The 12,672-nt window shown below is 38.3% G+C and overlaps 1 protein-coding gene across 2 annotated transcripts in view; it reads right to left on the bottom strand.

Moving 5' to 3' along the window:
- Positions 1-12,672, bottom strand: part of MRPL22 (mitochondrial ribosomal protein L22) — a 37,620-nt gene extending 24,948 nt beyond the window's left edge. The window contains exons 1-2 of one of the 2 annotated variants that reach the window (XM_008573174.1): positions 12,611-12,672; positions 12,485-12,533 (exon numbers count right to left, since the gene is read on the bottom strand). In XM_008573174.1, coding sequence (XP_008571396.1) covers positions 12,485-12,533; positions 12,611-12,638 — 77 coding nt within the window. In that variant the 5' untranslated portion in view covers positions 12,639-12,672. Of the gene's footprint in view, positions 1-12,484; positions 12,540-12,610 lie in introns of those variants that run through there. The other variant, XM_008573175.1, reaches the window with a different exon arrangement.

Here is a 12,672-nt window from a genome sequence, read left to right as displayed (position 1 = left end):
GGGGGGGGGGGGGGGAAGAATCCAAATCCAGAAATGAAGCAACAAAAAAAAAAAAAAAAAAAAAAAAAAACAATAGCCTTCCTTTATGCCAATAACAAAATATCTGAAGAAGAAATCAAGAAAGTAATCCCACTCACCATAGCTATCAAAAAAATGAAATATCTAGGAGTAAAATTTAACCATAGAGGTGAAAGTTTTCATTTTCTACAATGAAAACTATAAAACTGTGGTGAAATAAATTAAAGAAGACACAAATAAATGAAAGGATATCCACTGTTTATGGGTTGGAAGAAATATCATCAAAATGTCCAGATTAAGCAATCTACAGATTCAATGCAATTCTTATCAAACTACCAATGATATTCTTCATGGAAATAGAAAAACTATTTTAAAATTTCTATAGGACCACAAAAGACCCTGTATAGCCAAAGCAATCTTAAAGAAAAAGAATAAAGTCAGAGGCTCACACTACCTGACTTCAAAATATATTACAAAGCTATAGAAAACAAAACAACACATATTGGAATAAAAACAGACAAACTGACCAATGGAACGGAACAGAGAGCCCAGATATAATTCCACACATTTACAACCAACTGATTTTCAAAAAAGGTGCAAAAAATAAACACTGGGAAAGGACAGCATCTTTGACAAATAGTGCCAGGAATACTGGATATACACATGCAGGAGATTGAAACTACACCCCTATCTCTCATTATATACAAAAATCAACTCAAAATGGATTAAAGACACAAATTTGAGACCCACAACTATGAAACTACTAGAAAAAAGCATAGGGGAAACACTGCACGAAATAGGAGTGGGCAGTGATTTTGTTTTTGTTTTTTCATTATCATAGAGTTTATTGAAATACAGAAAACAAATACAGTTTCAATCCAAAGAAAATACTAATACAGATAAAGCTCTTTAGTTTAATGGATTCAAGAGACTCATGTTTTGTGAGAACAAAATTTTTTTAATGGTTATATTATTTTTCTAATAATTTAGTTATCAAAAATTTCCAAGTAGCCATGTCTGTATTTCATTATATCATGAGCAGTGCTTTTTTGAGCAAGACTACAAAGGCACAGGTAATTAAAGCAAAAATAGACAAATGGAAATACATCAAACTAAAAGACATCTGTACAACAAAGGACACAGTCAATAAAGTGATGAGACAACCTAAAGAATTGGAGAAAGTGTTTGGAAACTACACATCAGACAAGGGGCTGATATCCAGAATATATAAGGAACTCAAACAACTCAAAAGCAAAAAAACAAATAACCTAATTAAGAAATGGGCAAAGGACCTGAACAGATGTTTCTCAAAAGAAGACATACAAATGGCCAACAGGCACCTGAAAAAATGGTCACCATCACTACTCATCAGGGAAATGCAAATTAACACTGACAATGAGATATTATCTTACTCCAGTTAGAATGGCTATTATGAAAAAGACAGAAGGGCCGGCCTGTAGCTCACTTGGATAACACCAAGGCCAAGGGTTCAGATCCCTATATAGAGATGGCCGGTTAGCTCACTTGAGAGAGCATGGTGCTGACAACACTAAGTCAAGGGTTAAGATCCCCTTACCAGACATCTTTTAAAAAAAAAAAAAGACAGAAAATAACAAATACTGACTGGCAAGGATGCAGAGAAAAGGGGACTCACCTAAATTGCTGGTGGGAATGTAAATTGGTAGAGCCACTATGAAAAACAAAGCCGAGGGCAGCTTCCTCTGCCTGGAAGTGGGTAAGTGCCAGAGCATGTCCAGGGTCCTAGGCCAGAGCTGAGGGCAGCATCACTGGCTCAGAAACAGGCAAGAAGCACACCAAAAATACCACTTCCATGCAGGTGGCTCACCACAGCCATGGCTGCCACAAAAGTGGCTTGATATCACAGCAGTAGCCACAGCTGTCATGCAGGTGTCCTGCCAAACACTAGACTGCATTGACACAAGGAGAATCACCAGTGGAGACTGGAAGAAGAAGAAGCTGTCTCTCTCCTCAAAGCCCACTCCAGAGTAATAGAAGAAGCAACTGCTCTGCCAGATGACCAGACACCAACTAGAGAAACTAGAAATGCAAAAGTCCAAGAAAATATGACACCACCAAAAGAATACAGTAATTCTCAAATACCAGACCCTATTTTTTTTTTAAAAGATGACCGGTAAGGGGATCTCAACCCTTGGCTTGGTGTTGTCAGCCCCACGCTCAGCCAGTGAGCAAACCGGCCATCCCTATATGGGATCCGAACCCGTGGCCTTGGTGTTATCAAATACCAGACCCTATTTTTTTTTAAAAGATGACCGGGAAGGGGATCTCAACCCTTGGCTTGGTGTTGTCAGCCCCACGCTCAGCCAGTGAGCAAACCGGCCATCCCTATATGGGATCCGAACCCGTGGCCTTGGTGTTATCAAATACCAGACCCTATAGAGCAGGAAACCCTTGAAATGACTGAAAAGGACTTCTGAGCAAAATTATGAAAACTCACTGACACAAGAAGACTCAGACAACATAATGAAATGAGAAAAAAAAATCCAGGATAATGAAAGAGGAAATTTACAAAGAGATTAATACCTTAAAAAAGAATGTAGTAGAAATCATGGAACTGAAAGATTCACTCAAAGAAATAAAAAACAACTGATAGCTTAAGCAGCAGGCTAGAACAAGCAGACAAAAAGAATTTCTGATCTTGAAGACACTCATTTTGAAATAACCCAGGCATACAAATAAAAGGAAAAGAGAATTTCAAAAAATGAAGAAAATCTAAGAGAGCTAGCAGACAACCTGAAGCACACAAACTTTCAAATCATAGATGTTTTAGAAGGGAAGGAGAAAGGAAAAGGCATGGAAAACCTACTCAACAAAATAATAATGGAAAACTTTCCAGGTATAAGGAGGGACACAGACCTTCAGATCCAAGACCACCTTCAGTGATCCCCAAAAAGATTCAACCCAAAAAGATCCTCTTCAAGACACATGATAGTCAAACTGACAAAGCTCAAAGACAATGATAGAATCTTAAAAGAAGCAAGAGAAAAGCATCAAGTCACCTAATAAGGGAGCCCCTATCAGACTAACAGCAGACTTCTCAACAGAAACTCTACAGGCCAGAAAAAAATGGGATCAGATATTCAAAATACTAAAAGAAAAAACTGCCAACCAAGAATATATACTCAGCAAAGCTATCTTTCAGAAATGAGGGAGAAATAGTGTATTTTCCAGACAAACAAAAACTGCAGGAGTTCACCAAAACACAACCATCCCTGCAAGAAATCCTCAAGGGAATCTTGCATCAGGAATCCAAAAACCAATAATCACTCACCTTACTAGCTATAGTTCTGTTCAAACATTTTGTTTTTTCATAATTCAGTCTTAGTACATCACGTTACTAGGAATTTATTCATTTCACCTACATGATCTAATTTGTTGGCCAACAATTATTCATAACATTCTCTTATAATCCTTTTGATTTCTATAAATTTCATTGTAATGACCCCTATTTCATTCCTGATTTTAGTTATTTGAGTCTTCTCTCTTTTTTCTTAGTCCACCTAGGTAAAGGTTTGTCAATTCTGCGGATCTTGTCAAAGTACTGACTTTTGGTTTCATTGATTTTCTCTATTTTTTTTTCTATTTTCCATTTCTTTTATCTATACTCTAATTTTTATTATTTATTTCCTTTGTTAGGTCTGAGCTTAGCTGGCTCTTCATTTTCTAGTTTCTTAAGGTGCAAAGGTGATTGTTGATTTGAGATCTTTTTTATTAATGTTCATATTTACATTAAATAAATTTCCCTTTTAGTTAAAAAAAAAGAAAAAGAAAAAAGAAAAACAATACAGAGGTTCCTCAGAGAACTAAAAATTGAACTAGTTTATGACTCAGCAATCCCACTATTGAATATATACCCAAAGGAAATTTGAAATCAATATATCAAAGAGACGCCTGCACTCCCATGTTCATTGCAACACTATTCACAACAGCCAAGTGAAGGAATCAACCTAAATGTCCATCAATGAATGAATGGATTAAAAAAAAATAGAATACTATTCAGATATTAAAAAAAAAAAAAAATGCTGTCATTTTCAGTAACGCGGATGGAAATGGAGACCATTATGCTAAATGAAGGCAGGTACAGTAAGACAAATACCACATGATCCCACTCATATATGGAATCTAAACAAAGAAACAAAAAAAAGCGGTTCTCATAACAGTAGAGAGTAATGGTTACCAGGAGTATGGGAAGGGGTGGAGGGAGGAAGTGGTGATTAAGCTATGCTATCTACCCTAAGTAAATGACTATATCGTACATGCATGTATTGAAGCAACACACTACACCCCACAAATATGTACAAATATTTTCAAAAATTAAATTAAATTAAATTAAAATTATACATTCAACATGTAAAAAATATCAAAAATATCACAAAATAAAAGGCAAATAAACGAATAAAAGAATATAATTTTTAAAAAGGAAAGAAAAGAAAACTGGTAAATAAAGAGAAAGAACCAAGCATTTATTCTGTCTTTCCTATACAAACTCTACCAAGTGGCCAACTAGCAGGTGAAGGAAAGTTTGACCTCTATACAGTTATCAGTGAAGAAATAGCAGAATTACAACAGCATCATTTCGTAGCCCTTAATAAGTTGATGGACAAAGGGGGCACTATATGCCCCCCATGGAAAAACACACCACCCATCATCCATGAAGTAGTCTTTCCCACAAAAAATGAACCTGAATTGATCAAACCTCTAGATTCAATAAAGGAAATACAGAGAAAGGGAACAAGTTAAGTAATATTGTGGAGATGCACTCAGCAAAATCCAAACTGAGGAAAACTCTACAGGACAAACAACCCACTGTCTTCAACAAATAAATTACCAGGGAAAAAAAACTGAAAATTGAATAAAGAACCCATAGATTAAGAGATTTAAGAGAAATGTCAATTTCAATGTGTGGACTTCTTTTTAATCTAACAATTTTTTAAAAAATTTTTTAATTGTACATGTTTATGAGGTACAGTTTCTTGTTTCAATACATGCATATATTGTATAATAACCTAATCAGAATAGTTAGCACATCTATTACCCAAACATTTATCAATTCTTCATGGTTATAACATTCAAGATCCTCTTTTTTGGCTGTCTTGAAATACACAATATTATCAGCTATTGTTAACCTACTTATTCTTCCTAACTGTAACTTTGGACAAGTCCCCAACCTTTCTCCAGCTCCCCTCCCCCTCCTGCCCTGTTTCTGATAACCACTATTCTACTCTCTATTTCTCTCTTTTTTTCTTTTTTTTTTTCTTAATTGACCTATGATAATTGTATATATATATAGATTTATGGAGTACAATATGATATTTAGGTATGTTCATACATTCAATGATAATATCAGGGTGCTTAGTATATCCATCACTTCAAACATTTCTCACTTCTTTGTGTTAGGAACATTCAACATCATCTTGACTAGCCATTCAAAGATACACAGTACTTTGTTGTTAACTGTAGTCTCCCTATATTACTACAGAACACCAGATCCCATTTTCCCTATTTCTCTAATATTTCATATTCACTGATAACTCTCTTCTCATTAACCCCTTTAACTTCCCCCCACCAGTCTCTAGTAACAACTATTCTTACTTTCTACTTCCATGAGGTCAACTTTTTTAGTTTCCACATATGAGGGAGAACATGTAGTATTTCTCTCTCTGTGCCTGGCTTATTTCACCTAACATAATTTTCTCTAATCTCATTCATGTTTCTGCAAATGGCAGAATTTCATTCTTTTTCATGGCTGAGTAGCATTCCATTGTGTATATATACCACATTTTTTTTATCCAATCATCTGTGGAAGGACTTTAGGTTGGTTCCAACTCTTGGCTATTGTGAATAGAGCCACGATAATCATGGGAGTGCAGATGTCCCTTTGACTTGATTTCCATTCCTTTGGATATATACTCAGTAGTGGGATTGCTGGAGCATATGGTAGTTCTGTCTGTAGTTGTCTAAGAAATCTCTGTACTGTTTTCCACTGTGGCTGTACTAATTTACATTCCCACCAAAATTTATGAGTTCCCCTTTCTCCACATCCTTACTAGCATTTGTTATTTTCTGTCTTTCTGATAACAGCCATTCTAAGAGATGATATCTCTTTGTGATTTTGATTTGCATTTGTGTGAAGGTTAGTTCTAGGTCAACTTGGTTAGATGAAGGAATGCTGAGAAACCTGGTAAAGCAATCTTTTGAGGTGTGTCCATGAGGGTGTTTCTAGCAGAGATTAGTATGACAGTCTGAGTGGCCCAGGTGTGAAAGACCCACCTCAGTGTGGGTGGAAACCATCCAATCCACTGGGGGTCCAGAGAGAACAAAAGACAGAGGAAAGAGGTGAAGCCCTCTCTCTCTTGATCCGCTGGACCTAGGATACACTCTTCTCTCCTGTCCGTGGACATCAGAGCTTGAGACTCTTCAGCTTTTGGGTTCCAGAACTTATACCAAGGACACCATCAGCTTCCCTGCTTCTGAGGTCTTTTCACTCGGACTGAGCCACGCTACCGGCATCCAGTTTATAGACAGCCTATAGTGGGACTTTTCTTCATAGCCACGTGAGCTAATTCCCCTAATAAATCCCTCTCATATAATTATAACATATCCTATTGATTCTGTCTCTCTGGAGAACCCCGACTAACACAATTTGTAAGATAATTAGCAATTTTGAGCAATTTTTCATATGCCTATTGGCCATTTGTATGTCTTACTTCAAAAAATGTCTGTTCGGTTCCTTTGCCTATTTTTTAATTCGATTATCTGCTTCTTTTACTATTGAGTTGTTTGAGTTCTTTGTTTATTCTGGATATTAATCCCTTAACAGATAAATAATTTGCAAATATTTTCTTCCATTTTACAATGTGTGGACTATTATAATTTTAAATGTATAACTGTTATGAAGCCATTGGAAATTTGAACATCAACTGGATAATTTATACTGTTTAATGAAATACACTATAGAATATTTATGTATGAAATGGTATAGTGTGGGGGATTTCCTTCAAAATATGATTGGGGAGAGAAGGGATTATAGATATGATTGGCCAGGAATTAGTTATTGTTGAAGTTGAATGATGGTACATGGAGGTTCATCATATTGCCTATTTTCGTATAGGTCTGATTATATCCAAATAAAAAGTTAACACAACAAACTTTGGTGTTTCCCCAGTGTCCAAAATATAGAGTCCAAACTCCTTAGCAAGACAAAGAAGGCCTTTCAAATCTAGCCCCAATCTACCCTTCTCAGCTTATTCACCTTATGGCCTCTAGCACAATGCCTTGCACTCCTCAAATCCTCAGTACATATTCAGTGAATTAGATATAACATTTAATAAATTAAACATTTGAATTAATAATGACAAAGCTTTCTGAATACCTATAACACTTTCAGGGCTCAAATGGTTCATAAACTGAATTATCAAGCAAATACTAAACTATTGTGATCAAATTAAATTAAAATTTATTCCAAATGGTGTACTTAATTTAAAAGTGCATTAAATCAAACGTTTCTATGTGCCCTCTCCTGGCCAATTGTTGGAATAACACTGAATCAAAACGTAAAATGAAGTAACCTTAAAGTAAAATTGAAAACTCAAACTAATTCAAAACTGAGGCTTTTACGAGACGTTTTATGTAAGAAACCCTGTGAAGAGTAAGTGTAGAAAACAAACTCAAGATAAGGAAGTTGGTTGAATGAACTAATGATGGCATAGGTTATTGCTAGAATCCATTCCTTCTGTAGAAATGTTTTTCAGCAAAACTTCCAACCAAGTTTTAGATTTACCTATAGCTCTAGTTTACTGTTAGCAATCTATAGAATCAAAATAAGAGAAAAAAAAAATTTTTTTTTTAAAGCACTGAAAGGCAGTTTTTTGTTTGTTTGTCTTGTTGTTGCTGTTTTTTTCCTTTTTGTCTTTTTTCGTGACCGGTAACGGGATTGCAACCGGTAACGGGATCGCAACCCTCAGTGCCGCGCCCGCATCGCGCTCAACCAGTGAGCGGACCAGTCTCTATATGGGATCCGAACCCTCGGCGGGAGCGCCACCACACTCCCAAGCGCCACACTCTACCGAGTGTGCCACCGGGCCGGCCCATGAAAGGCAGTTTTAAAAAGAACCCAGGATCAACTTTTATCATTTTCAAATTCAAGTATCATCATTACCGATAAAACCCTTTCATTTACTAAGAAACCCAAATCCCTTTAGCTTTATCATATTGCTATAAATTGGGTGAAAGAACGGTAGGTGTGAAGCAGGTCTCCAGGGTGCTTATACATATAACATACACACAGGTGCCCATGGTACGGTGAGATTGTCAAAGCTCACGCACAAAGCAGGTGGTATACCGGAACTAGCATCTGGATTTCCTGCCAATACTTAAGTAACATTTTTTAAACTGTGCCCGTAGTCAGGCAATGAACAGTAGTAGATATAAATCAAATTTTAGGATTAAGAGTTAATTCAGATAAGACAGAGTATCTGAGGACTCTCTAAAATCACAATTTGAAGAACAGAACTAACACTTCCTACGTATTACGTGAAGTTCATTTTGAAATTTAGTTCAAAGCAGACCCAAGTCCCAAGTGAAGACAATACTGGCCTCAGGCTCTATCTTGAGAATATCATGCTATTATAATCATCAAGGTGAAAAGTTCTTTGTTCCAAATTTACTTCTGAGAAAATTAAGTGAATCCTACACTTGAGACTGAATAAAAGAACATCCCCTCACCATTTACCAGTCTCAATTAAAAACTCAAATAAAGGGGCTGAAGTGATATGTACATTTGCGGAACTCAAAATAACTTTATTTTGTGAAGGGCAAGGACAATTGATCAAGGAAACAAGAATTTAGCAAACAAAAAATTGAAATTCCAGCAACTTTGAACCGTAACATGCTCAGAGTTTCTCAACCTCTGCACTATTGACATTTTGGGCCAGATAGTTCTTTGTTATAGGGGGCTGTCGGGGCTGTCCTGTACACTGTAGGATGTTTGGCAGCATCCCTCACCTCCACCCACTAGATGCCAGTAGCAACCCCCCACCCCTGCCCAAGTTGTGACAACCAGAAATGTGTCCAGACATTGCCAAATGTCCCCTAGTTGAAAGTCACTATCATCTATGCTAACAGCCAAAAAAAAAAAATTGCTGGTTTTTGCAGACTAGGGAGCATGACCTCTCTATTCCAAATGGTTCCTGTTATCATGCCTTCAAACTTTTACACTAGCCCTTCTATTTCTTTTTTCTTTTTTTTTTTTTTTTTGGTGGTGGGGGGGGAGGGGCAGCTGGCCAGCACAGAGACCTAAACCCTTGGTGTTATCAGCACCACACTCTAACCAAGTGAGATAACCAGCTAGCCACCCTTCTATTTCTTAACCACCAAAACATACTCTTTCACTCTTTAAACTTAAACTTTAAAATCACCTCTTCCAAAAAGACTCCCCTGACAAACTCCTTCTGGGCCCATCACTCCATCACTCCCATGATGTGATAGAACACTATCTAAAACCAGAGATTTTTTTGTTTAGATCCTAGTTTTGCCATTTACTAACTGTGTAACCTTCCATAGATTACAATACTTCTCAAATGGATCCACTGGTAAAATAGGAGATTTGAACTCAAAGACTGAAAGCTGTCAGTCTTCTACCAAATACAGCCTGCAGAAAAGTTTTATTTGGTCAGCAGTGTAGTAGATTGAATTACATCCCTCCAAAACTCCCTGAAGCTTGAACTGTGTCCCCCAAGTTTTATGTATTAGAAACTTAGTCCCCACTGCGCCTGTTAGGAAGGTGGGAAATCCTATTATGGTAATTGAAAGGTAGAGCCCTGAAGGGGTGAGTGGATTGTAGAACCTTGCAGTAGTGAATTGATTAAAAATGGCAGTCAGGGGTGTGGTTCTGAGGGCTTTAAAAGAAGAGGAGAGTCTGTCTTGTGTCTCTCTCTGCTCTCTCTACTTCCACCACCTTGCAATGTGAGACACCAGGGTCGCTGTTGACAACCAGATGGACTTTTGACTTCTGAGCCTCAGAAACTGTAAGCAATCAATACATTTTGTTTTTCTTTATAAATCACCCAGTTTCTGGTATTTTGTTATAAGCAACAAAAATGGACTAATACAAGCAGTATTTTTTCTTAACCCAATTCAATGTCTTTAGAAAAGAAATGCATTCTACTGACTGCCACAGGACCTACCACTCTTTCTCACTTTACATAGACAAGTTCTCCTAGTTCATTCATTTATATTGCCTGTCTGGAGCCTATATGCAATTAAATTTCCAAACACTGAATCATAGAATCTGTAAGATTTTACACGGTTACCATGAGCACTATTTATACCATTCTACTTAGTTTTCGCAGTCACTTCCCCCATTAGAAAGTCCAGAATGGGGACTCATAAAACTTATATGACTTTAAAACTGCAAAGAGCCTTAGAGATTATCTAGCAAAACCCAACTCTTGGGGCCGGCCCGGTGGCGCACTGCTATAGAGAGCGTGGCGGCGCTCCCGCTGAGGGTTCAGATCCCACATACAGACCGGCCGCTCACTGGCTGAGCGAGGTGCGGGCGCAACACCGAGGGTTGCGATCCCGTTGCCGGTCCCGGTCCGGTACGGGCGCGACACTGAGGGTTGCGATCCGTTGCCGGTCACGAAAAAAGACAAAAAGGGGGGGAAAAAAAAAACCCAACTCTTGTACACATGACAAGATGAAAAGACTGAAGTTTTTTGCTCAGAGTTTCCTAGTATAAGTCAGTGCAAGACAATTCAAATCGGGCCGGCCCGGTGGTGCACTGGATAGTGCGCCGCTTGGGAAGCGCGGCGGCGCTCCCGCCTGAGGGTTCGGATCCCACATACAGACTGGTTCCCGCTCACTGGCTGAGCGAGGCGCGGGAGCAACACCGAGGGTTGCAATCCCGTTGCCGGTCCCCGGTCCGGTACGGGGGTTGCGATCCGTTGCCGGACACGGAAAAAAGACAAAAAAAAAAGACAATTCAAATCAACGAACATTATAAAAATATTTACTTTGTAAAAGACCCTATTTTGGAGCTACAAAAAGAAACAAGAACTGTCCCTCCCTCTCCAAGATACACAAGCTAGAAAAGGGCAGACACGTGTTCATGAAGCCATTATGCAAGGCATATACGCTAAGAGGAAGGAGAAATTAATTTATTTCAGTTTTAGAGAGATCTAAGAAAACTTCCTGAAGGGAAACATCTGAACAGGGGTTGAATAATGAGGAGGACTGCTGTTATAGACAGGAGGTGAGGTCACAGCATGAAAAAGCCAAGAAGCAAGTCAATGCACAGCATATTCTTTAAAAGTAAGTAAATCAGCATGGCTGGAAGTGGAGTGATAGAAAATAATTTAAGAAAGCAAAGCATAAAAAAATCCTAAGAGCCAGTGCTTCCTATTTTCTTTAGCCCAACTCTTCATCCCCCTAGAACCCAAGAACCTAGGACAAGGCTAAATATAATAGGAACTCAATAATAATTTATAATGATAAAAACATTAATGGCAGCTAGGATTTAGGGCGAGATTATTACATGCCATGCACCATACTAAACACTTCATATACATTATTTCATTTAATCCTCATAAAAAAGATCTATGACATATATATTAATACTACTCTCATATCACATAAGAGATAACTAAAACTTGGAAAGAATAAGTAAATTTTCCAAAATCACAATTAAAAAGTGGATTCACACCCACTTTATCTGTCTCTAAAGCCTATGAACTAAACCAAAATAAATGCTAACAAATGCACCGATCAGAATCAAACAGTTGTACTGCAGAAGAGAGACTATGAGAAGATGGCAGGGAAAGGCTTCTTGACAGCCCTGACTCAATTGCATGCCCTAACCTTTAAAGAACGCTTTTGTCCTAAGGCCACAGAATGCTCTGGAGAGTACAGCATAAATCCTCAAAACTTTCTATAATCGAGTGGTCTTGGGTAAGTTGTATAACGTTTGGAGGCTTCAACTGTCTGAAAAATTGATATATCAGTACTTACTACATAACGAAGGATGTTATAAGAATGAGATAATGCATATAAAGCGGTTAGCACAACGTCAGGCATGATGTAAACCACGGATATCTACAACACAGTCCCTGCCCACATAAGCAAGTAACCAAATAGGAATCTAGAAAAGTTGGATGCTCCCATATGGAAGTGGAAGACCAGAAAGGTCAGAGGAGACTGTTCAGAAAACACATTTACAACGGTCCCTCAGTAATGGGTAATCCTGATCCCTGCAAGGTTATGCAATATAGTGGCGGAGAAATGGTGTGAAAAGCAGAGATCTGGGCTGTCTTGTTCGCCTCAGTGGCCTCAAAACCTAAAACCCAGCCCGGCACATAGGCGCTCAGTAATTGACTGACACATTAGAAAGGCGGCCTTGGGCACTTCTGAGACTCCGAGGCCAGACACTTACCCCAAGACCAGCTTCCCCCGGCTCCTCAGGCTTTGCATCCATAACGCACCTGGAACATTAACACAAGCCGTCAATTCAGACTCCCATGTCGACTCTTCTACTCCTTAACCACTAAGAAGTCCTTACCTAAGTGACCCAGCGCTGCCACCGCCATCTTGCCCCCTCTCTCTCTACGGAAGCCTCCGAGT

Source organism: Galeopterus variegatus, unplaced genomic scaffold (assembly GCF_000696425.1).
Source record: "Galeopterus variegatus unplaced genomic scaffold, G_variegatus-3.0.2 Scaffold884, whole genome shotgun sequence".
NCBI classification, from domain to species: Eukaryota; Metazoa; Chordata; class Mammalia; order Dermoptera; family Cynocephalidae; genus Galeopterus; species Galeopterus variegatus.
This window is presented reverse-complemented; position numbering and strand designations above follow the sequence as displayed.